The following is a 25,692-nucleotide window of genomic DNA, read 5'->3' on the forward strand; positions in this document are numbered from 1 at the left end:
CTAACATCAGTTGGGTCTTATGGGCAAAACCTGGGCCTTTAGCGGGGAAAGGCTCCCCCCCAAGCACGGGAGTTTCGGAGGGAAGCAACCGTTTGACGGTCACTCTCGGATTTGGTGCTGCCCTGTTGCCCGCCGTCCTGCAGACACACGTGCCGAGCGGCGGCGCAACCACCCGGCCGGCCGACCCGGGTGTAGGGCGACAGGGCAGGACCGGTCAGCGCCGGTCTCCGTGGCCCCGGGTGAATGGCGGGAGGTGGGCTGGGCAGTGTGTAGTGGTGGTGGCGGCACTGGGCCAGGGGTCTGCCCCTTCTGCTGGCCAAGCTGCTTCACCCCCCACCCCATCCAGGGTGGCACAGAGGCTGTCGGAAACGGTGACGTTTGGGTTGCGGTGTCCTGGGAGGGAGGAAGGGTGGGTGGGCTGGCCAAGCGCCTGATAGGGAGACGCTGGGAGATGGGCAACGGATGTAGCGTGGCTCAGTGGAAAGAGCCCGGGCTTTGGATTCAGACGTCATGGGTTCAAATCCCGGCTCTGCCAATTGTCAGCTGTGTGACTTTGGGCAAGTCGCTTCACTTCTCTGGGCCTCAGTTCCCTCATCTGTAAAATGGGGATTAAGACTGTGAGCCTTGTATCCCCCCAGCACTTAGAACACTGCTTTGCACATAGTAAGCGCTTAACAAATACCATCATTATTATTATTATTATGTAAAAGACACGGTCTGCCCTCGGGGAGGTGGTGGTTTTTACAACAACCGAATCCCGGGAATAAGCCTCCACAGGGGCGATCCTTGTGCCAGGGGGTGGTCACCTGCCTCTGGGGTGGCATGCCCTCCGCGCCCCCCACCGCCCCCCATCCTCCTCAGGCCCCAGCCAAGTGATTCTCCAGCTGCGCAGAGAAGCAGCCCTCACCCTGGAGTCTTCGTTCCACGGGGAGACGGCGCAGATGAGGCATCGTTTCTATCTGCCTGCACCCAGGTGAGCGAGCTGGGGGTGACTTTTGTTAAAAAGATTTATTAACTTAAAATAGAATTACTCCAAATACAGACAAAGCCACTTGGCATTTGAGCTCCAGTACTCCCAGTACACAACTACGGAAAGGAAAGATCTTGAATCCCGATGTTGCAGTTTCGGTTTTTTTTTTTTTTGCTTTTTTTCCCGCTAAAAAGTTTTTGGCACTACATAGTTCTGTAAAGAATTGAAGTGACAAAATTGTTATAACACACGAAACCCTTTCCTAATCATTTTTTTAGAACAATATATATAAAGTCTGAAGCAACCGAAGTATGAATACAGCTAATAGAAAATAAAGAACTTAATCTTTTTTTTTAAAATTCTCTCTTTACAGTTTAACAAGGTAAAACAAAACACAAGTCCCTTAAAAATAGGGTAATAAAATAGATGGAATCTGTATCACTCATCTCCGTGATACTAGTAAAAACTATAGCTCGTATCTATGTACAAATGATACAATTTAAAAACGGTCGGACATTTAAATAATCTGCGTGTAAAGCGGCGGGGCGGGCCGCCGTTTGCCCGGCTTGGGTTCAGGTCACTTTTTCTGCTGCAGGAAACCGACGTTGAGGTGAGGAGGGGGCGCGGCGGGCGGAGCAGGGTGCGGGGGTCCCGGAGACAGCAGCGGGAAGCGCTGGCCGCCTTGCACCAGCGGACCGGCTGCAAGGAAACGGGTCTGCGTCAGCACCGCCCTCGTTGCGGGGGTTTCGGGGGCGCGGACTCGGGGTGGGTGACCGGCTCTGGCTCGTTCTGTCGGCGCTTCCCACGGTCCCCCATGTGTTTAATCCCGCCCCGTTTTCAGCAGGGATCAGGGAGTAGCCCACGGTAGCCCGGCAGCCTCTCCTACCCGGCCTGGCCGGTCTCGGGGGGCCGGTGTGCCGGTCCCCGTGCCCTGGCACAGCCGACTCACCTCACGGGACTCCCATCCCCTACCTCGGGGGCGAGCGCGGCCACGGCACCCATCTGCCGCCCGGGCCGGAGCCCGTTCCCACTGCTGGGCGTGCCCCGGGAGGGAGGAAGGTGGAACCTCCTACCGGAGCCGTTGCCCACCGGTGCCCGCGGACTCCCCGACTGTACCTTGAGGGTAGAAAGGCTTGTTGGGCTGGAAGCTGGCACCGCCCTGCTGGATGAAGCTCGGAGGTAGTCCGAAAGGCCACGACGCTTGGAGGAGGGGGAAGTGGGCCGCCGTTCCCGATTCCCAGGGGACAGGAGCGTTCAGTTTCCCAAACTGCCCGGCGAAGCCCTGGTCTGTTCCAGCAGGAAAGGGAGAAGGACGGCGGGAGGTCAGGGCCGGGAGGGTGGCCCGCCGGGACGCCGGCTCCCCGCCGACGGGGAAGGGGTCGGTCCTCCCCGCTCCCCGCCCCCGCGGGTCAGGCCGGAGACGCGGATCAATCGCCTGGCCGTCGTGGGTCTGTCTGAGCGGCTGGACTGCTTCCCCCTGCTGTGGGGGTCCCCTGCCGTAGAGGCTCCGTTCTGGGTCCCCTTCTCCTCTCCCTTGGCACCCGCTGCCCCCTCTTTAGGACAGCTGCCCCCTGAATCGACCTCGCTCGTTCCGACCTGTCTCCCCGCCTCTGCGAGCTTGCATTTCCTCCTCCTTCCGGGGCATCTCCAGGTGGTTGTCCCGCCGGCACCGGGAGCTCAATGTCCTCAACCCGGTTCCTCAGCCCTTCTCCCTCAGCCTCGCCCCCACCTAAGTTCCCCAGCACAGCTGACCACCGCCACCAAAATTCTCTCAAGCTGGCAACTGGGCACCGTTCTTGACCTTCCCTTCTTTCTCGCTTTCTCTTCCTTTCTCTCTCCCCTCTCCCCCACCCCCTCGCTTCTCCCCTCCCATATTCCATCTCCCACCCAATCCTTGCGCAATATTTCCAGGATCTGCCTCTTCCCCTTCCCTACGAGACAACCACCTGGGTGGTCTAGGCTCTTGTGGTATCCTAGCTCGACGACAGCATCGGCCTCCTTCCTCACTGGTCTTCCAACCTCTAGTCCACACCTCACTGTGCTGCCCGGCCCCCTCTGAGCCGCCACCCCCACCCCGCTCTCTCCAGCCTCCCTCAGCCTCCAACCCACCTCGCCCTCGTTCCGCGCTCACCCTGCCCCGCCGGTGGTCAGACAGGCCCCTCGGGCCGGAGGACGAAAGTCCCCGGGAAGTGTACTCCAGTGCTGTTTGGAAGTGGCCTGGGGCCACGAGGGCGACTGGGGCTAGGAGGGGCCCAGGTTTCCTTCGGGGGGGGCCCCACCTCCTGGAGCCGGGCCTTCCCTGGCCGAAGCACCCCCTGCCCTGGCCGGGGAACCGACGGCACTGAGGCCGGGGCCTCAGCACAGCCACTGGCCTGCCCTGGCGTCCCGGGCCTAGCAAGGGGGAGGCCTCGGGCTTCTTGGGCCCGGAGGCCAACCACACCCAGGGCGGGGTGAAGCGGGACGGGGTGGGGCAGACAGAACGGCGGGTTACCTGAGTTGGTGGCCGTGGGCCCGTTGGTCCCCAGCACGCTCGGAGCCCCGGGGCCATGCCAGTGCCCTTCGTGGGAAGAGCTGGGGACCGCCGCTAAGGGCCTGGCAGCCGGCTGGGCAAAGATGATGCTAGGGTCGTTGAGGCTGACGCTGGTCTGGCTCCCGGCGGTGGCGGAGGCGGCGGCGGCGGCGGCGGCGCCCCCCGTCTGCACGGAGAACGGCACGCTGGCAGAAGGCGGGGGAGGGTTGCTGGGGGCCGAATGCAGCACCGGGCCGTGGATGGGCCACGAGGGGCCTCGGAGCTGGAGCTGGTGGTGGTGGTGATGGTGGTGCAGCGACAGCAGCCCCAGGTTGGGCAGGGCCGAGTACTGGGCCGGGGGGGGACTGGGGAAAGTTAAACAAAGGCAGCTGGACCTGGGGGGGCTGGGCCCCTGGCGGCGGGGCCACGTGCTTGGGCGGGGGCCCGGCCGGGGCCGCAGACTGGGGCCCGCCGCCTGGTTGGGCGCTGTTCTGGGAGAACGGCTGAGGCTGCGGAGAGTAAGACGACTGATGCGAATCCGACTGTGGGGGGAAAAACGCCTCCGGTTAACGACCGAACCGGACTGGGCCGGTGGTCTGGCGTGTCTCCGCTTGCTTCCGCTTGCTCGGCCTAAAGAGCGAGGTCCGCCTGCCCGGCAGGCTTGGCTGAGACCAGAGGATGGTTTGCGCTGATCCAAGGCCCTGGGGGTGGAGAGACGGCTCCCCTTCTTTCCTCCCCTCTGGGGCCCGGGGACCAGCAGAGCCAGGGTGACTGCCCAGGCCAGTGAGCTGGGGCTGGGGCTGGGGCTGGGGCTGGGGCTGGCCGGGGCGTCCCGAGTCCTCCGCGGGCAGAGCGGAGCGGAGCGGGGCAGGGCAGAGCCGGGCTGGGCTCCTGGGCCCCAAGCAGGCCGGGGGCTGGGCACGTAAATGCTCACCAGGTGCCCGGCTCTGCTCCACAGGAGAGGGTTTGGGCCCGGGATCCCGAACCAGCTCAGCCCCAGAATAATAACGATGGTATTTCTTATTTGCACAGCCCAAGGTTGGGAGCTTTATTTTACGTGGGCCGACTCGACCTGAGCTCACCCCAACTTTGACCTGCCCGTGGGCTAGCGGGCCACGGACCGGCTGGGGCTCCGGGGCCGGGCTCCTTGGCCACTTGATATCTGTGGCCTGGCAGCCCTGGGAAGTGTTCAGGTTGCCTGGGAAGGGGCCTGCCAGTTGTGGGAAAGTCATCACCAAAATGACCTATCAGAGGGATTGACCCCACGGCCACCCCCTACTTCCTGGGGGCCGGGAACAGAGCTGAGCGACTTCCTGGCGGGTGGGTGGCGGGTAGGTGGGGCTGGGTGTGCAGGAACCCTGGGTTTGGGGGCAGTACCCGCCTTGCGGATGGGGGTTCTGCTTCCCGTCGCCTAGCACGGGGTCCGGCTCCCTGCTCCCTTTGACTCTGCAATGATACCTGTTGGTGCCCACTCCCCCTTGCTCCCCCCCACCAACTTCCCTGTCCCCTCCCCGCTGGGACCGGCTTCCCTTCCTCTCTGTGGGGAGGGTGCCGATGGCTGCCCGGTGCTGTAATTATGCCGGGCCTGGGGAATGTTGGGCAGGCAGACGGGGCCGTGACAACTGACTCGTTTCTGGCCAGCAAATGGCGCCCGGCTGGTTCCGCGCCTCCCTTTGGCCGAGCTCCCCCAAGCCCCGGGAGTGGGGGGCTCGGCACCCGGGAGGTGCTCGGCAAATCCCAACAGTGGATGACTGGCCTGGGGCCTTGCCAAGAGCCACCCCCAGAGACCGGTACCCATTCCCCGGCACAACGGGGACACCTGCTCAGATGAGCCGTCTTCTGCAACCCACAACGGCGGAGACTTACGCATTCTGAGGTCTGCCTGGTGCGGAGGGGCCTGTCCCCCTGGGGCTGGGCCTGGCCAGCGGCCGGCTGGACGCTCACTAGGCTTCGGACCAGCTGAGCGGCTGCAGAGAAAATAGCAGACACAGAGAGGTCTGTTCAAGCGCCGCGACCGGGACGTGTGAGACCGTCGGCGGATTCCACCGGCCGCGGTCGGGCCCTTGGGAGGGCCCAGGGTGGCGTCCAGTCCGGGCCCTCCGGTTCCCAGTGTCGAGGATGCTGAAGATGCCAGAAAGGCGCCGTTCCCTGCTGGAGGGCGGTTGGGCTGGGGGCCCCCCGTTTGCCCTTGGGCACTTGTGTGGCTGGCCCAGATGGAGAAAGGAGGGGGCCCCGGGTCCTTCGTCCTTCAGGGGCGGTGGCTCCGGCTCCGCGAAAGCCCTCGCTTCCTTCCTCCGGAATGCGCCCGGCCCCCTCTGGGCTCAGAGTTCACCCGTGCAGCTGAGCTACGGAGCATTCTGGGATGGTGCAGAGAGCCATGTGGTCTGCGTGATGTGATCCCCCCAGACCCAGGTAAGCCAGGACAACAGTGGTATGGGCTAACTGCCCCCGGCGCCACTTCCCTACCTGCCACGCTGCTGTTCCTCTGGCGAGTCTGCTTGAATTCAGGGCAATCCCTTCGCACGTGGCCCACATCTCCGCAGATAAAGCACCTCTTCTCTCGGGGCTCTCGTTCCTCCTCCTTAGCTTCCTTCTCATCATCTTTCTCACTCTCCTTCTTCTTCACCCTAAAGGGAATGGCGCGGCAATGATGCCGCCCCTGGGTTAGGGGCTGGGGCGGGCCCAACGGACCCATCGCCAGCCTCCGCCGGCCCTGGCCCGGGGGCCTTCCGGGGATGCTGACCCTTTATCGGCCTCCCCGCCTTCTCCCTCCCGCCCCAGGCTCCCATCCACCCCGTCTGATGTTGCCAATGGCAGGCCTGGCTGCCTCCACCCCCGGCCTGAGAGAACACAGGCTCCGTGGACACGGGCTCCTCCCACTGCATTGGGCTTCCCCACCCTCAGTCGCTTAAATCTGCTCTCCGATTCTGACGCCAAGGGAGGCGGACTGTTCTCCCCTGGGCCATGCCCGGCCCCCATCCCCGGCCCCCGGCCCCCGGCGGGGCGCCCACCCACCCACCTTCTCCGCTTGGGACAGTCTTTCATGTAGTGCCCGATTTTGCCACACACCCGGCAGCACCGGTCGTTGGGGGCCAGCTCCCCGTCCGTTAGCACCTTGGAGTCAAAGAAGTATTCCTAGGAGGAAATGCACCCCTTCTTACTTGAAAATGGCTTGCAGATTAGCTCCGGCCCAGGGGAGGGTTGGGGAAGGAGAAATCCAACAGGGCCGGGGACCAAGGAGTGGGGAAAAGGAAGGCTTTCCCCAGATGCCCTCCCCACCCTCCCCAAGCCTCCTTAGGTCCCTTCCTGCTCTCAGCTCAGCAAGCAATGCCAGAAGGCGGGTCTGGCGCAGAGGGGCCGGAAGGGGACTGGAGCCTTTGGATATGGAGGCTGGGAGGGGATAGGCTTCAGGGAGCTCCCAGGCCAGAAAGCCACCATTCTGGGTCTTTTCAGGCCTGCCCGGTGACTCTTGGGTCACATCAGAGCCCGGCTCTGACAGCGCCGGGGGCCGTCTCCCCCGCCGCCCCCCGGGGGTGGGCACCCGTGCATGACGGAGCCATAGTCCGCTCACTTCCGAGGGGCCTAGAAAATGTGGTTTGGCCCGCTGCCCCCAGAAGGGAAAAGTAGCCCTGACACGATGCCTGAAAGATTCATTTCCGTCAGATCGGAGAAGCGCTCTCGGAGACGGAGCGGAAGGTGTCCCGCTGACGCGGAGGGCGGGGACCGAGGGTCGCCATCCTCTCGGGTAGGATGTGAGTACGGCCGAGGTCCCACCCGGCCACTGCTCTCAGCTCGTGAAGGGGAAGGAACGGCCCGTGACTCTGTCCTCCCGTGATCCGAGCCAAGCCGCCCAATGGGCACAGCAGGGACCGGTTTGGATACCACAGGAAGGGAACGCCTTAGCTGCGTAAGGAAACAAGGACCCTAGCTGGGATCGAGGAGATTGACAGATCTAGATTTTAAGAAGCAAAGGAACCTTTCTGGAAGGCGGTCAGGAACTCGGTTTACGGAGGCATCTATCCGAGGTAGCGATGTCGGACCCCACCGCTTGGGACCCTGAAAACCGGGGCGGGAAGGAGACTAGAAACGGTATTCTTGGGAGCGATGCTAGACCTTCAGGGAGGTTAATGGGCTCATCTGTTAATTCTCTTCCCGATAACAAATTTCTAGATTGAAGGTGCAAATTCTGTCCTCTTCTGGAGTGGAACCCTGAGCAATGAGAGGGATGCTGTTTTAGACCCCAGAAGGTACAGATTTAAGCCCCTCATTCGGAGAACTTACAGCTTCCCTTCCAATATGGGGATAGAAAGGTGTGCCGAAAAGTTTCCTCCCATTGATAAATGCCTTCATGATGAAATTGGTCACTGTTAGGAAAAAAGACACAGGTCAGACCAAAACAGTAATCACATCTAATCACTGGTGAAATCTGAGGAGTTTTAAAATGTAAAACTTACTTTTTCTAGAGACTCCGGCACCAAGATTGTGATTCAAGTCAAAAGGATCTGGGTCGGGGGAAAACGACAGGGTCAAAGTTGGATCTGGGTTAAAGCAGCGTGGCTCAGTGGAAAGAGCCCGGGCTTTGGAGTCAGAGGTCATGGGTTCAAATCCCTGCTCTGCCAATTGTCAGCTGTGCGACTTTGGACAAGTCACTTGACTTCTCTGTGCCTTAGTTACCTCATCTGTAAAATGGGGATGAAGACCGTGAGCCCCCGCTGGGACAACCCCATCACCCTGTAACCTCCCCAGTGCCTAGAGCAGTGCTTTGCACATAGTAAGCGCTTAATAAATGCCATTATTGTTATTATTATTATTATTTCCTCTGCCGCACACCTGCTTCCCTGGACTCCTGCTTCAGGGAAGCAGCGTGGCGTAAGTGGATAGAGCACGGCTTGGGAGTCAGAAAGATGTGGGTTCTAATTCCGGCTCCGCCACTTGTCTGCTGAGTGACCTTGGGCAAGTCACTTCACTTCTCTGTGCCCCATCTGTAAAATGGGGATTAAGACTCAGCCTCATGTGAGACAGGGACGCTTAGAACAGTGCCTGGCACCTAATGAGCGCTTCACCGATACCATTAAAAGAAAAAAAAACCTCAACTGCTTCCCTCTCTTTGCTACAGGAAGAAGAGAAGAGCCTCATGGTCCCACCAGGAGTGGAGACAGACAGATTGTCTGTCCGTCCGTCGGACTGACCGACCAGAGGGCAGGAAGCCCCAATCCCGGGTGGGTCACCAACTCCTGCTTGTCCTGATAGGTGCGCTCGCTCTGGCGGTTTGGTTTGTTCAGCTGGGACAGAGTTTATTTCCACACAGTGCCCCTCGGGAGGACCAATTTATTCATGCGTTCCCATAATAGGTCCACCCCTCCTGCTGGAGGAGAAGCTCCTTGTGGGCCGGGAACATGGCATTTCAAGGTTCTTACTTCCTGAGCGCTTAATTCAGTTTACTGCACCAACTGGGTGCTCAGTTCATGCTACCGTGTCTAGTACTGCAGGATCGTATCTACCAATTCCAGGGTTTGGCGGACGGGGAATCCGATCGGTTTGAAGAGCCAGAGCCGGCCACCCACCACGGGGAAAAAGCCAGCGAGGCAGCCGGCGACCCCAGGCCGGGAGCTCCGACGAGAACCCCGGAACGGAAATTCAGCTGCTAAATACCTTCAATTGCTATGCACTTGGACGTCCACTGTTTCTCAAAAGTCGTCAGCAGCTTCTTCTGTCGGATGCTGATGACGTACTCTTTAAAGTCAAACTCCTCCGTGTAGAAGCGCAGCAGCCCCAGCCAGAGCTCCCCCAGGGACTCGGTGTTCTTCGCCAAGGCCGGCAAGCGCTTTTTCTGCAGGATGGAAAGTCGCTTGACTAGAGTCGCCCGGGCCGAGGGTGGGGCACCCGCCCGCGGACCTCTGATGAACTCGCTCGGCGAGCGACGGCCGAAGCCCCGCCGGGCAGGCCGGGACGGGCGGGGAGACGGTAAGAACGTACCAGTTCCTCTGCGTCATCAAAGAAGAACGCGTTCCAGCCGTCGACCATTCTCTGAGGAATCTGTTTCCCATCGAAGATCTGCAAGAAACAAACCTGTCCATTGGCTAACTGCCACTTTGTGTTCCTGGTCGGCCTGCAGGTGACCGCTCCCCGGGCTGGTCCCCCAGCGCGGCTCAGGTAAGGCAGCGGGGCGTGGTGGGGTCCGCCTCCCCTCCCCAACCCACCTGCCAAGGACCCCCTGACAGGCTTCCATCAGCAGCCAAGCAGAGGTGAACAGGTTGGAGAGCGCTCCCGTCCGTTGGCTCCAGAGTGGACCTCCCGGGGTTCCCGGAGAGGGAGGAAGCCGGGGCCGGCCTGGATTGGGACTATCAGGAGCGGCTTAGGGGGACCACTCTCGCAGGCCAGGTCTCCACGGGAAGCACTTTAATGGGAGAAAACTCCTCTTCTGGCCCAAATGGTGGTGGTGGAGGAGAGCTCCACTTGAGGCAGGACCCTCAGGAGGACCCCGCTGCTGCCAGCACACCCACTGGACTTTGTACCCAGTCCGGAGCCCCAGTCCCACTCTGGAAGGCCGGGGCGCTTAGGGCTGCCTTGGGGGTTGATCGAGGCAGCATGGTCAGGCTGAAGAGCAGCTTACAGCTGCGGCAGTCAGTAGGGCACTTGGAGCCAATGATAACAATAAATGATAATAACTATGGTATTTATCAAGCACTTACTATGTGCCAAGCACCGTTCTAGGTGCTGGGGTAGATACAGGACAATCAGGTTGTCCCACGTGGGGCTCACCGTCTTCATCCCCATTTTACAGATGAGGTAACTGAGGTCCAGAGAAGTTACGTGACTTGCCCAAAGTCACGCAGCTGATAAGCGGCAGAGCCGGGATTAGAATCCAAGTGCTCTGACTCCCAAGCCCGAGCTCTTTCCCCTAAGCCACGCTGCTTCTCAATAGGGGATCATGGGGACGTGATCTGTCTGCCCCAGCCTAGTTCCAGCTTTTAAGCTTATTGAGCAGAGTTGTGAAAAACTGTCCGAGCCAGTAATAAGCTGTGGCTTTCGTTAAGTGCTTACTATGCACCGAGCACTGGATTAAGCGCTGGGGTAGGTGCGTGACAATCAGAAACACCAAGGCCCCTATCCCACATGGGGCTCATGGTCTAAAAGGGATGGAGAATGGGTACTGAATCCCCATTTGTCAGATAAGGAAACTGAGACCCCCGAGAGGTCAAGTGACTTGCCCAAGGTCACTCAGCAGGCAAGTGAGGGAGCCGGGATGACAGCCCAAGTCCTCTGATTGCCAGTCCCAGGCTCCTTCCGCCAGGCCACACCGCTTGTTAACTTCACCGGGTCAGTGCAAAAGGCTACTGATAGAGTCCCTTAAGCAAAATGTATAAAATGTCAGATATCATTCCAGGGATGGATATTTTCCCAGATGGAGTGACCCTTGGAAAGCTTTAAAAGTCTCAAAATATAAGTAATAGGGATGGATGTTTGGGTTCGTGGAATAAGAAAACTGGACTTTCCATGTATTTTCAGGTTCGATTCCCCAAAGTCCAAAATTAAGTCAAGTCAGTTCCCCCTGTCACTGTAGCCCCTCCCTCTCGTCAGAGATAAACCTTGATTGAGCCTTGATTTCTCTCCTGAGTACCTACTTCTTGGAGGACCGGGATGACAGGCGGGTTCCTCTGCTGCAGGAAGTACAGCACCATGAGGATGTAGGCGTATGAAGATAAGCTTCCCCTGGAAGCATCTCCGATGTCACAACGCTGAAAAGCACAAATGCCAGCAAACGGTCGGAGAGCGGCCGCTCGGAAGGAGGGCGACACGACCGGCACCCGAAAACCATCTCTGAATTGGTAGGATGGCGTTCCAAGAAGAGAACACTTGGAAGGTACCATCCATCTCCTTGTTTGTTATAAAACAATCCCAAGCCCTGCTGGAGGTCCGGTGGAAGGAGCGCCGTTCCAGGAACCGGGAGACCTGGGTTCTAGTCCCGGGTTTGCCGGTGAATGTGGGAGAAGACAACCCACTTAGTGCTGCTCCGCTGCCGATCTGCTCGCTCCAAGTATCCCGGGCCCAGGAAGGCACGGGGCAGGCGGAGACGAAGGTGGGTGAATGACACTACACAAACCACCAGTGCTAGGATCTATCATTCTGGGAGGGGGCCTCTTTCCTCAAGTCTCAGCAGCGAGACTCACCCCTAATTTCTGTCGGGGAGACCCCGTCATCATTGTATCACCCCCTCCCCATATCCACCATCGCTCCCTGCTACCCCCCATCATCACGCCTTCAGGGAAATAGACAAAAACCTCAAAGTGGAAAAAAAGACCCCTTTAAACATTTCATTATTTTCTTAAACTGCTTCAGAAATGATCGTGCAGATATTTGTTCTAAAAAGCAGATCAAAAACTCAAAAGCAATCCAGGTTTGGAGCGAAATGCCTTCACTTAGTTGGGGTTACACCGTTTTACTTCACGGATAAATCAGCGCTCTGCATCTGTGGCGGCAAAATTACAAGTAATTCATGTTCAAGGGCTCATCTCCAATTTCCTGGGCAGGCAAAATTCCACTGTATTTCCTGTAATCTTTGACCTGGGTCAGGGGGAAGCTGATGAAAATAGTTTTTGGGAGGGGAAGTAAAGGGAAACTTCCCTGCCCCTGCCTCTGAAAAAGAGTCTGGAGTTTCCTAGGGGCACAGACTGGCTCCCTTGGTCCATTTTTGGTGGGTGGGGTATGAGTGAGATCACTCTTCTCCCCCTAGCCTGCCCCTCCAAACCAAGATTTGGGTCACCCCAAGTTCTGCCTTGGCGCTGGAGTTGGAGACACCTTATATTTCCTATGGGCCCCAGCACGGCTCTTTAGTCGGGTGCTGTATGTGGTATTTGTAAATGCCCCAAAAGAGCAAAGTTTTCCCAGAAATACTAGCTGTGCACATGTTATAAAAACAGATGCTTAAATACATCACATTTTAAAATTTCCACCCAATTTTTACTTGAATTTCAAAAAATCTTGTACCTCTCCGCCCCTGCCCAGCCCCCCCACCCACCCCCACCAATTGTCTGGGGGGTTTTTTGTTTGTTTTTAGGGGTTTTTTTTAATGCCTGAAGAATCCACACCCTAGGGATTTAGCCTCTTGGCGCACTAGGTATGCTGTCTCTTTCCTTGAAATACCTTGGCAAAGACTTTCATGGTATATCCCAAGTATTGCACTCTCGGATCAAGGGCTGCATACGTGGCTAGCATTCTTGTGTTATGCTGAGCCTGAAAAACATTTGAGGATTGGAAAACCTGAGGCAGTTCGTCATTCAAGCCCAAAAGGACTCAAGAGCCCAAATGAGCTATGCAGAAATGAGAATTTTTATATAGCAGTAAGTGTTATAAACAATTTAAAGTTTCTTAGATCTAGCATTTGCAATTTTTAGACTTTGAAGTATTAACTAGGGCTCATCAGCAATTTTTTCAAACAGCTGACAAATGTAACTACGGGCTGGCACAGAAAGACAAACTTACCAAAGTATTGTACAAGCTGATATCTCCTTCCAATCCACTACGTCTGTGCTCAAATTTTACTATAGGCACTTTGGCAGTTGTTATAGGCAAGATGTTTCTTAAACCTGGTAACAAAACTTCATTAGAGAAAAAAGTTTTTCAAAACGTAAAGAGTAAAATAATGAAAAGTAATTACAATACTCACCGGGATGCTTCCTAAGGATTTTTGCCAAACTTTCAATTATGTCTTTACAATTTAATTTCTAAAAATAAATTAAAAAACGATACAAGTTAGCTGCAGATTTTATTGAATTTGAAGAGCTTCACAAAACCAGGGCCCCTAATTCCTAGGCATGGAGTTCAGAGCTGAGGGCAAAATGTTGGTGAGTAAATGGCTGGGCCCGGTTTGGGGAACCGCTGTTATCTCCCCATTCTTCAAAATCCTCACTAAACATTTCTACCTAGTATTGGCTGAGGTCCTTGTTAGGTGCTTACTCTTTGCTAAGCACTGGGGTAGATACAGTGCCATCAGATCAGACCCAATCCCTATCCTCCATGGGTCTCACAGTCTAAGGGAGAACAGGTACTAAATCCCCATTTTACAGTTGAGGGGCCTGAAGCCCAGAGAAGTTGCGACTCATCCATGGTCCCACAACAAGCGAGTGGCAGTGTCGGGATCAGAGCCCAGGACTCCCGGGCCCAGCCTCCTTTCTGTTTGGCCATGCTGCTTCTCAATCCAGGCTCTGCACACAGTAAGTGCTCAACAGATACGGTTGAATGAATGAATGGAGAGGGGACAGACAGTCAGGGGCACCAGACGGTCAGCCCATCCCTCCCCATGAGGGTGGCTGCTCTGGAGGGTTTTTCAAAGTGTCCTCATGCCTCTTCAGAGGTCCAACATTGGCCTGGGCAGCTCCTTATTTTCCCAGGGTATTGGCCATGGCTCATGTTTTAATCCTAAGTACAATCATCATTCAAAAGGGGTAGCAGCGGTCTGAGGGTTACAGAAAAATTTCTGAAATTCAGAAACTTGGGGTTTTATCTTTGGTTTTCCGGCTGCCACAATGGCAGGCCTTAGGGAACATAACCTACATTTTGTTTGTTTTTTCCTAAGATCCTGCTCAGCCAGCAGAATGACTAAACTGGATTATATAGTGATTAAAATACCTTAATGGAAGCTCGCATTAATGAAGACAGGCAGTTGATGGTCTTTGGCAAAGAGCTCTCAACCTGCCTCCCTGTTCCTTCAGAGTACTGCTATTCCTTTGCTTGTTGGAAGCACCTAACCATAAACGGTGGGAACTCGGTCCCGAGAAAAGCATTACTGATGAACCGACGAACCAGCAGGTTCTACTCGGCCGCCCGGAGCTTGCAGTGGACGCTCACTAAGGGTAAAGAAATTGTCCTCTTAGACCCTGAGCCAATCCACCACGCAGGTAAGGAGAGGTCCTCCCCTCTATTCTCCCTGGGGAATGCTACAGAGCTTCACAGGTTCTGCCGGCTTTTCTCGAGGGTGCCGCCCAACGGAAGGGGTAACCACAGCCCATACGGCGCAGGATCTAGGCTAAAGGCAGCGGCAGAAGCCTGGGCCTCTGCTGTCTCCCCGGTGGATTCCCTTGCCCTCGCAGGGGCCGGAAGCTCAGCCTCCTCTCAACCGGAGGCATTTGGAGTTGCTGGAGGGGAGAGGGTAGTGCCGGGAGCGCCGGCGTCCAGGAGACAAAGCGCAACCTCAATGTTCGAATGGGACCGAGCAACCGCGGTCGGGGTCTCTCCGGCCCCGGCAGGGCCGAGCTCCGGGGACCCTGGGCCGCCCTGCAGGGGCCCAAGGGAGCAGGAAGCCGAGCTTTGGGGCCAGGCCCCCACCGCCCTGGGAAGCAGCCCGGATGAAGGCGGTGTGTTCTGCAGCACCGGCTCCCGGCCTCCAAGTTCCCTTAGTGCCACAGATCCAGAAGTGGGGCATGGGGGTTCTGGGGCCCCGAGAGCGCAGGCCTACAGCACCTAGCCGGCTCCTGCCTTCAATGTGATAGGCTGTTGGGCTAAGGGGCCCTGTTTCCTGTTGGCCTCCAGTCCCCCGGTCCCCTGAGGGCCATGCTCTCTCTCCAAACTGGCCTGTCTCCTTGGATGACAGGGAAATACTACTACTACTAATAATAATAATTAGGGCATTTGTTAAGCGCTTACAATGTGCCAAGCACTGGGGTGGACACAAGCAAATTGGATTGGACATGGTCTCTGCCCTCATTTTACAGATGAGGTAACTGAGGCACAGAGAAGTTAAGTGACTTGTCCAAGGTCACATAGCAGGCAAGTGACAGAGCCAGGATTAAAAGCCAGGTCCTCTGACTCCCAGACCATGAAAGGATTCGTCCTCAAGCTCTGACTGCATCGGGGAGCATGGCCCTTTCCCTGCTCTCTACTATCACTTCTAATCCCCTTAGGATTGCAGAGGGGAGAGTCTTCGCTTCCCAAAGACGTCAGAGGACGGACGGTTCTTGGAGGCCCAAAGGAAGAGGCTGGCTTCTGCTCTGACCCCCGACCACCACTTCGTTGGCAAGTGACATCACTTCGGAAAAGGTTAACTCTCACCTCCGCATTTTCGTGGCCCTCCAAGGTCATGCAGATATCCAGGTCACTGTCCCGGAATCCAAATCCATTCTTGGAAGAGCCAAACAGGCACAATCTGGCCTTGTCTAAACAAGGGGAGAAACAAAATTAGGGTGGGGTCAGTCTCCAGGGAGCACTTCAGGCTCCCGCCTCCTGGACCAAGGCTGGGCTGCTGGCTGGGGCTCAGGGAGGGCAGGGGCAGGCTGAGAGCCAGGCCTGGGCCAGGGCCCGAGGGCAGGCTCGGGAACGCCAAGAGGAGCTGGACCAATCTGCCTGATCACCTGACGGCCGCAGGCCGCCCAAATGGGGGACTCAGGTCCCAAAGGGGACTTTTGGCATCGATCGCATTAATTGGGTATGGCTCAACTCTCCTGTTCTGCTTTACGGGCACGGTCCCAGTGGTACAGAAACTCAGGACGACAGTGAGCGACTGGCTGGAGGGAGGGTCGGGCGTGAAGTGGGTGACCGGGAGGCAGAGCACGGCGTCGAGCCAAAGGTCTCGCTCTTCCTCAAAGCTCACCACCTCTGTCACCTGCACAGGGCGGGCATATTTTTTGAGGTTTGGCCCGGGCTCTTTTTGTGACTCCCACTGGGGTCTGTAGCCCCAGGGAGGGACCCAAGGGAGAATGAGCTAGGTCCAGTACTCCCTCCCACCCCCAAAATGGGGCCACGGCTTCTTCCCTCTCCCTTGCCTTTTCTCCAGGAAGAACCCAGGTGAAAGGTCCCTTTCCCCCAACCTCCCTTTAGACCCACTCTACTGGAATGCTTTCCTTCTTGATTTCCCTGGCCCACTCCCCCTCCTTTATTCTCTCTTCACGGTACTGCCTTCTCCCCCAGAGCTCTCAATGTGAGGGGACCCCCTGCTGTGAGTGAACGAGGACCGTAAAAAAAAGTTTTAAAAAAGCGGGAAGGGCCCAGTCTTGGAAGTCAGTACTGCCAACTTGTACTTCCCAAGCGCTTAGTACAGTGCTCTGCACACAGTAAGCGCTCAATAAATACGACTGATGATGATGATGATGATGTGGCCTAAGGGGGGTGGGGGGCACCCCATCTTTCACCGGATCCATCAGAGTTCCAGCACTAAGTGCCACACTGTGTGACACAACCACAATTCCAAACAAATGACAGATTTGCTCCTCCAAACAACAGCTGACACCACGACTACAGAAATCCTTCCAAGTGGACAAGACCAAGCACGTACCGTTGTACTCTTTTCGAATGAATCTTTCCAGGCTGGCTAGAATCTGCTCCCTGTTTTGATGCTCGGACAAGGGGGGTGATAACTCATCTAAACAAAGAGAAGGTAAGTTACAGTTCATGTCTAACAACACGTTTATGGTTTGAAAATTTTAAAAGCGCTACAACAGCTTTCTCACTAGGCTCTTGATTTTATAATGTAGCGTTTTGGGGGTGGAAACCTAAAAGGTTCAGAACGCTCACACGATCGGTGCTAGTCGACTGTAAACCCCAGGGCAGGGCTACTTTGCACACAGTACAGCGCTTTGCACAAATTAGACGCGGAATAAGTATGACTGCTTGCTAAGTTTCTGGAAAATATAAATTATTTGCACATCGCTCTGCCAACATTCAGGACTTTAGATATAAAGTTGTTGCTCGTTCCATAGGCACTATGGTTCTTAAGCCCGAACGACTTTTATTGGCAAAGCGAGCAAGTGATGATGTGACTTTCCTGAAAACGGCAGAAATCACAATGATCACCGACTCTGAGCCTCTTTCAAATTTCTATTAAGCCAACAGTAAGCAGACAGTAAACGATCAATAGATACGACTGAATGAACGACCAGGCAATTTGGAAGACGCTAAAGGAATCAACGTTCTCACCAAAGCATTTTTTACACACTAAATCAAGTATTTCCCGAAATCGGTTGGTCAGTGGTGGCAGCGGTTTAAGATCAATTTTCTTGAAATCCTCGGGGCAGTCGTTCTTGGAATGGCCGTCCCGCTTGCAGATGCTGCATACTATAGTCGGAGGCTGGAAAGGAAACACACGGTGTCTGTTCAGGGAGGAGAAGCTACACCTTCTTGTGGCTTTGGTGTCACGGGGGTCTTTGAGGAATGGTAACCGCTACCTCCCAATGACCCATCATGATCCCGATTCGGGCACACTCGGCTATGCTCCGTTCTCCCAGAAGACGGGTCTTCTCTAGGCGCTGTGGGGGACACTGGGGGGGAGGTAGGGCACTATCTTCCGACAGGATACAGCGCAGTGATACATGGGGAAAAAACGGTTGGGAGCAAGGCATGCACCCTAAAGTACAAGTTTTCCTTAACGTGGGTCCGTCAGGGACGGCACCCTGGGTTTTCGGAGCATTTAAGTATGATTGAATGAATAACCCTGACCTCGCTGACATAACCCCACCATCTTCTGGGCTACCCCAAAAGCTTCATTCATTGCAGGGCTTTTCATTCCAAAAAGTCAACGCTTCCGGGTAACTTAAACCCGCCTATAAACTGAGATATTCTAGTCGTTCCCGTGCCCACCCCCAACTCAGACATCTACAGAGAGGTTGTCAAGTCATTATCAAATGGATTGATTTCGGTTTCATTCCTCTCCCTTGCCACCACAGGCTCAGCAGAAGTAAGCAAGAGAATGAACGTGGCTGCACCTAATCATCCCCTAAAGGACCGAGAGGCCATCATCCGTCCGGGGTAAAAGGTAAGGGGGCCGATGTTGTCGATGGCCTTTTACTAATAATTAATGAGATTAGACCATCATCAGCTGGGAAGTCGAGAGAGTGCCCATCTTCAGAATCAGGCAAGGGTTTTTTTTTCTCCCCAGGTCTAAAATCTCTGAATCCCACAGCCCAGAAGTAGGAGAGACAGAGGCAGTAATCATCTCATTTTTCATGACTCTCTCCCCTCCGTGGCCACGTTACACGGTTATCGGGCTGTCGTTGAGAGAGAAGGGAGGCAGCGGCATCAGTGTCCTTTCCCAGAGAGTCAAGAGGGCCCTGACTTGATGGCTGTGGTGCCGCAGGACTGTTTACCCCCCTGGCTTGAGTCATTACCCTGGTGCCACTCCTCCCTCCGTGTCCAACCTCCACTCGAGTCTGGGGCTCTGAGTGCCCCGGGGAGCCGCCCAGCCAATCGGGATGGCATGTTCTCTTTTCCCGGCTAGTGGGCCCGCCGAGTGAGCGGTGTTCCCAGAAGAACCTGGGGGCGGGGAGCTTCTGGCCGTGGGGCGCGGTGGGGTGAGGCACAGCAGGCAGGACAGAGCTTGGAGGCGGTAGCCCACAGCCAGTTATCCAGGAACAATGGGCTTGGGTTCCTGAAGAACCGTGTGTTAGGGGAAGGTGGCGTTTCAGTGGCCACTGATTTTCAGTGGGAACCGACAGATTAGGGGGCAGAGGAGGTCTGTGATCGTAACTGTGGAAGAGGTCAAGATAGCCAATGCAGCTATCTGCTAGCAAGGGTGGCAAAAACTCAAAGGTGGGGTTGGTTCCCCACGGTGCTCATTTTCTCCTCCACGGCCCACCAAAAGCACTTATGTACGATGCTTTACAGTCTACGGCTCCCACCCACCTGAAATTGCCTTCCGGTAGGGTCCGTCTCTCCTGCTAGATGGTAAGCTGCTCGAGGCCAGGGATGGGGGCTACTGATTATCTGGTGCTTTCCCAAGTGCTTAGTTCAACGTTCTGAACAAAACGGGCACTCGATACTATCGACTGACCGATTCAGACATTGTTTCTACGAAGATATAGCTACAAGATGGCCTACCTTGCCGGAAGTCAAAATAAACTGATCAAACACATAATGCATTTCTTGAGGGGAGAGTGTCCCTTCGTCTTTAAGGTCACAAACACCTGCTGCTGCTTTGCAGTTGTGCGAGGTAGCTGACGCGTCAGCATCCTGACGCTTCCGAGAACACTCTGGTTCAGAATCCGAGGGGGGTTCGGTCCCCGTCCGGCCGCTCGTGGCATTTGAGTCCAGTGAGCTGGGTTCGCTGCAGGTGTACTGGAGTCCGAGTAGTTCATCTTTTAAACCGGTTCCTGAAGACTCGGCAGCGTCTGGCTGTTCAAGTGATTTTTGCTCTACTTCATAGCCTTCGGCAGTACTAGGGGACCCGGCCGCCTGCCTCCCCCCGTCGTCGTCGTCTCGGTCACGACCCGGGTCCGCAGCCCTTAGCGTAGTTACCAGGGAGCCGTCTGAGTCCTTGGCGAGACCCCTCCCGGACAGAGATTCCATTTCACTGTGTTCCTCGACTTCCCCCGCAGGCGCACCACAGCCGCTTTTGCCATTTGGTTTCTCCAGGTTTTCCCCTTGTTGGAGGCAACAACTGGCTACCGCATCTCCAGGCTTGACAGATTTCTTGTTGCTTATTTTTCCCTTCTCTTTCTTCTTGGTATCTGCCTTAGATCTCTGCCCATCTTTACTCTGAGGACAAGCAAAATATCTGTAGGCTGTCCTGAACCTTTCCAGGATGTATTCAAACACCATCTGGCTATTTAAGCTGCGTGCAACATTCCTCTTTAGTGCAAAAGGATCTAGAGAAAAAGGCAAAAGCCAACACAAGAGTTTCAATTATCGTGCTGCATTTCAAGTAACCTAGAATCATGGGTCTTAACTGGACGATGACAAGACTACCTCTACTCCTCATGATGATAACAGTAGCATTTGTTGAGCACTTACTAAGTATGCACCGAGCTCTGTACTAAGCGCTGGGGTAGGTACAGGATAATAAGGTCCGTCTCTGTCCCACATGGGGCTCACGGTCTAAGTATGAGGGAGGACAGGTATTGAATCCCCATTTTGCAGATGAGGAAACTGGGGTCCATAGAAGTTACATGACTTGCCCAAGTTCACACAGTAGGCAAGTTGAAGTCCTTTAACTTCCTGGCCTGTGCTTTTCCCACTGGGCCATGCTGTTTTTACATGGTGGCCATATAACAACAATAATAATAATAATAATTTGTTAAGCACTTACTATGTGCCAACCACTGTACTAAGCGCTGAGGTAGATACCAGATAATCAGTCCCTGTCCCACATGAGGCTCACGGTCAGAGGCGGAGGGAGACCAGGTATTTTAACAAATGTGTAAACTGAAAGACCCACAGGCCTCACGCCTGAAGAAATTTTTAATGGTTAAAAAACAAAAACAAATCAGGCAGGGGCCAGGCAGTAATTTCAACGAAAACTTAGCACACGGAAGGCGGGGGTTGGTCCAGTGTCCCGCAGACAGTAAGGCCCCAGCTGAGTGCCCTCAGCAGGCATTCAGTACAGTGCCCTTTTACACAGCAAGCACTCAGTATATCCTGGAGGCGATGATGATGATGCCACCAGGGAATGTGGGCAGCCTGGTGAAATTTATGCGGCCTCAAAAGGCATCTGTGGTCTTTAAGCCTGATATCAATACATGCTCTTGGAAAATTACATCCTTCTGAGATAATTAAGAGGTTACAATGTAATGATCCCTAAGCCCAGTAGTGAATAAAACCCAAGTTCAAAAGTGTAATTTGTATTAATAAAATATTTTTAAAACCTTTTCTTAAAATTCACTCCCTTTTTTAGCTGTTTTATTAATTTCCCATTTCTAAAGACATCATCCTGTTCCTGGCAAGGAACCATTTTGTTAACATCAACTACCAGTTTTCTTCAGCTCAGTTGGAGCCAGAATTTTTTTCAAAAACCACATTTGCTGCTCAATAATTGGGGCAAATCCAGTAGTTTCAGCCAAAGGCTGTGAAAGAAGCGATTGAACTTGATCAACATATCAACTCCCTAGCAAAATATCAAATAATCGCCCAGTTATCAGGGACTAAAGGTATGACAGTGGGTCTTCAGGGAGGGATTTTCATCCTTCCAGGATCACTGACGCCCCGAGGGAAGGGCGATTCGACTGTAAACAGGTGCTGAACTAGAAACAGCAGCAATGTGGAAAAGAAATGGCCACTTTTCACGGACACAGATCTGTTTCCCCCTTTCGGAGGACGCGGACTTGGACACGGACCCATTTCCCCACTATCAGTGGACGGGGACACGGACAGAGGCCTCCCTCCCACTTTCTGCGAACACGGACGCGGACTCCGAGCCCCGATTTCCCACCTTCGATGGCGATCCGCCTTTTAGGCCAGTTTTTGCTCTCTCTCGTCAGGAGTTCCTGAACCCGCACACTGATGACATACTCCTCCAGAGCGAATTCCAAAGTATAAAACTTCAACAGGTCCAACCACAGTTGTCCCAAAGATACCTGATGTGGTGTTTCCAATGATAATGGAGACTGGGGAAACAAAAAAATTCCTGTCAGTTCAGCTTGGCGGGAACAGATTCTAGCAAAAACAAACCCACCAAGGAATGTGGCGCTGTCCCCGCATTCATTCTACAGGGGGAAGAGAGAAAAGTGCCTCACTCTGCCATGTGTCTCTTGCGTGGCATTACTTTGGTTGTCGGATTCTGAGTCAGTTGCCTTCTTGGTGGCCCCTTTTGGCTGTTCTGCCTTTGCTCTGTCTTCCGTCTCATTCGAGTTTTTCCCAGAGGTGCAATTTGACGGTTTGTATTCCCACTTCACGAACTTTTCCTCTTCGATGCTTTTCAGCTGATGGTCATCTACTTTCTTGGAATCAAAGCCTTCAATCTATGGGGAAGGCATTCCGAGTTGATCAAGGTGGATTAGACGGAATCCCGGCCCGTTGTACGGACCAAAACTTCACCTGGAAAATACCGGTGTGTGCCCGTATCCACAGCCCACCACAATCACACATTCATACCGTGTCTCTCTCTCTCTCTCTTACCCATGTGCCCAGGTAGGAAGGAAGAATAGGTGGTCTTCTTTGTTGAAGGAAAAATATCACCATTAAAGCAAAAGAGTATGAAGGAATCCCCCCTTCGGCTTGGCAGTCGATATGGCACATCTAGAAAAATGAAAAACTTTATTCGCTAAAGTTCTAACAAGCCCCAAAGGCCCCAAACCTTTTAATCTTCCACGACCTTTTTGGAGGCAACTTTAAAGACATGGTCCGAGAGAACAAGACTCCTTGTTCAAGCCTCGGTCTGATTGTATTACATTCCTAGAGGGTTGGCAAGGTGCATATAGGCAAAGGTCTCATAGATCCTTCTTTTGCCCTTCAGGGTACCTGGTCATGGGAACTATGAGACGCTGACAGGAGAACTGATTTCTAAAAGGATTTGACATCTCCACAACAACTGAGGCAGAAGAGCCCTCAGCGGGGAAAGCTGGGTAGATCCTGGTGAGACTATCGAATTGGCTTCACATTCCTAGCTATTGTCCTCGTTAAGACTCAGGTAAAGGGACTGACACGCTTTTAACACAAAAATGGAACTTGTTTGGGCCTCACAGACTAAGCGCTATAAAGCAGAGTCCTATAAATCAGAGTTTCCTTGGGGGTCCTGCCGGGAAGGGAAAGAGATTACCAACCCAGGAGGGATCACGTCTAACCTAACTCCAATTCTGTTGTACTCTCCTAAGCGCTTAGTACAGTGCTTTGCACACAGGAGGCACTCAGTTAATACTGTTGATTGACTGACCTAGACAGCAGAGTATCCTCTCGATCTCTAACGAAAGGCATGGGGGAATACCATCTGGTTGGGGGGGCGTATGGTGAAGATTTTTAAAATCAAATGGGCTCTACGCAGGGAAGAGTCACTTAATAGTTCTCAAAGGCTCTTATCTTAAATTACATAGGTGTCGGAATACTTTTGATATATTTTGAAAGTCGAGTGTTTTCTTTTATGCTACACTTACCCTTGCCCAGTAGCGAAAAGCTAACACCAAGGGCCTAAGTACAGGCTCTAATTTTCCCAGAGCAGCCAGCAAATCAGCTGTAAGGCACGCCACATCGTTTCCTGCACTTACTTTGCATGTTAAGCCACTGCCAATGAAAAAGAAACATGTCATTTGATCACTGGAACTCTGAGACGGTATCGCAGCAAGTAAAAACCTCTCCTCTCCACCCCATTTGAAAGCAAGACGGCCACAAGGAAAATGATCCTCGCAGGGTGGTGCAGGCTCACCTCCCCCTTAGCCCTCACACCAGGCTATGCAAACTTCCCTCTCTGAATCCTAGGCTACCTTCTCCTAGGGCAAACCAAAGCTTCTCCTGAACAGTCTTCTCCCAAGACTTCTTCCTCCTCCAGGGGCTTAAATGGTGGCGTTGAAGAAGCCCCAGCTGCTGACCCAAGGAGGCCTCCCAGAACAGAAGAAACAGGCAGGAAAGGAGAAAAGTGACAGAGAGAAGGGAGGCCCCTGTCCAGACTATGATGGGTGTGGCCGGAGAATCAATCAATCAATCGTATTTATTGAGCGCTTACTGTGTGCAGAGCACTGTACTAAGCGCTTGGGAAGTACTTGGGAAGCGCTTGGGGAGAAAACAGGCAGACTCCGTGAATTGTGTCCCGGGGTGGGAGGGGAGAGACTGGAGAGGTGGGATGAACAGCAATCTCTAGACCAACCACATTGTTTTAATTATTCTTCACGGATCAACCCCAGGGCGCCTCCACAAACAGCCAGGCCTCAACTTCCATTCCCACCAACTCTAAAATGAAAGCAGCCTCTCCGCCCGGTTTCCTCCTCCAACTGACGGCACCAGTCAGTTGGGCTTACTATCTAGGCCGGGCACAGCTGGCCCGCTGACCCATCCATCTGCAGCCTCTTGCTTCCAAGATGAATGGTGAGGAGGAAGGGAGGAATTTGGGAACTCGAGTAATTCTTTGCTGCTGGGGGCTCAGGCTTTTGGCTTCCCTCTCCAACTCTGGGTCCCCAGGTCAAATCTTTCTACATCAGTAGAGAAAGGGGATCTGGCGAGCAAGGAGGAGAGGAAAGAGGGAGAGGACACTGGCAGAATCCTACAGCCACTACTTCGAGCCCTTCGATTTGAAACCACTTTCCGCTGCCCCCAAAGAAATCCTATCTCTGAAGTACAATGTCTTTTCCTTAAAACAAGACCAACCAAATAAACAGAAAGACCCTTCAATTTTGAGAACCAAACCCCATTTCTGCTCTGGATTTCTCTTTACAGCACACCTCTAGTCACCAAGGGGCCACCAAGTCCCTGGAGGCAAGGGGAAGTGGTGGTGGTGGGGCCTTCCCAGTGTTTGGGGCAGGAAGGGAGACAGCCTTGCTTAGCCCACCCCTGTCCTTGGATCCAAGCGGGGGCTGAAACCGGAGCCCAGATCTCAGCTCCCCGTTTCACCCGGCTGACCGACTGCAGCTCCCCGGCCCAGGCCCAGAACCTGGCAGCTCTTCCCCTTCGTCCATGCTGGGCTCCGGGTGGTGGCTGGGCATAAGCTCCTCTGGCTCCCAGGTTGGTGGTCCCACGCCATCCCACGCCACACTTTTAGACTGTGAGCCCACTGTTGGGTAGGGACTGTCTCTATGTGTTGCCAACTTGTACTTCCCAAGCGCTTAGTACAGTGCTCTGCACACAGTAAGCGCTCAATAAATACGATTGATAATGATGATGATGATCCCCCATGGCACCCGAGAGGCTGCCTGGCCTCAGAGATAGTGGGCTTGCAGCCCCTGGAGGGGCAGGATGGCAGAGCTGCCGAGGGGCCCCGCCTCGGGCCAGCCCTGTAGCCTCTGCCAAGTAGCTAGATGTCACTTTGGGGGGTCGGGGGGTGGAGACGCTGTGTAGTCGCTCCCCTTCGCCACTCTGCTGCTCCCTTCTTTCCCTCCAGGGCCCCTTCTTTCCTCCCCATCCCTGGCCCCCGCTACCTTGGTTGCCTTAAGCACTCTTTTTCTTTCCCTTTCATCACCACCAACCTTTTCATATCTTTGCAAAAAACAACAGGAACTTTGGCATGGAAATCTGACTCCACGTCTGAGTACAATGCTGGCAAGGAAAGGCACAGAAACACTGGTAAGTTAGAAAAAGTTTACTCTCTCGCTTAAGTCAGATCATGTAAGTAATATGCTTCTAAAACCAACCTTGTGCCAAATCCACTGTAGATTAGAAATCTGAGTAAGATTTCCGGTATAGGGTGTTGGCGGTTCAGGAGAAGATTTCCAGAGGGTAAAATGTGCAAGTTTGAGCTGGTTAAGAGGTAACTGATGTTTTACCCCTGAGTGTCAATGTCGGTGCCCCGTGCTTAGTACAGTGCTTGGCACATAGTAAGTGCTTAACAAATACCATTATCAGCACGTGAATCCAGTCGAGGGAGCTTTGAAAG

General features: G+C 54.4%; 1 protein-coding gene across 1 annotated transcript in view; it reads right to left on the reverse strand.

Moving 5' to 3' along the window:
- Positions 1-1,005: 1,005 nt before the first annotated feature.
- The window catches only part of TUT4 (terminal uridylyl transferase 4), a 47,634-nt gene continuing 22,947 nt past the window's right edge, over positions 1,006-25,692 (reverse strand). The window contains 24 exon segments of the mRNA XM_038760561.1: positions 1,006-1,669; positions 2,087-2,257; positions 3,462-3,840; positions 3,842-4,021; positions 5,346-5,446; positions 5,946-6,106; positions 6,499-6,614; positions 7,761-7,843; positions 7,934-7,981; positions 9,132-9,309; positions 9,456-9,533; positions 11,105-11,218; positions 12,624-12,713; positions 12,963-13,066; positions 13,147-13,204; positions 15,528-15,631; positions 16,747-16,833; positions 17,388-17,538; positions 19,284-20,050; positions 21,610-21,784; positions 21,914-22,138; positions 22,296-22,415; positions 23,267-23,393; positions 25,286-25,355. Of these exon segments, the coding sequence (XP_038616489.1) occupies positions 1,548-1,669; positions 2,087-2,257; positions 3,462-3,840; positions 3,842-4,021; positions 5,346-5,446; positions 5,946-6,106; positions 6,499-6,614; positions 7,761-7,843; positions 7,934-7,981; positions 9,132-9,309; positions 9,456-9,533; positions 11,105-11,218; positions 12,624-12,713; positions 12,963-13,066; positions 13,147-13,204; positions 15,528-15,631; positions 16,747-16,833; positions 17,388-17,538; positions 19,284-20,050; positions 21,610-21,784; positions 21,914-22,138; positions 22,296-22,415; positions 23,267-23,393; positions 25,286-25,355 (3,809 nt within the window). The 3' untranslated portion in view covers positions 1,006-1,547.

This window comes from Tachyglossus aculeatus, chromosome 18, assembly GCF_015852505.1.
Source record: "Tachyglossus aculeatus isolate mTacAcu1 chromosome 18, mTacAcu1.pri, whole genome shotgun sequence".
Lineage (NCBI taxonomy): Eukaryota > Metazoa > Chordata > Mammalia > Monotremata > Tachyglossidae > Tachyglossus > Tachyglossus aculeatus.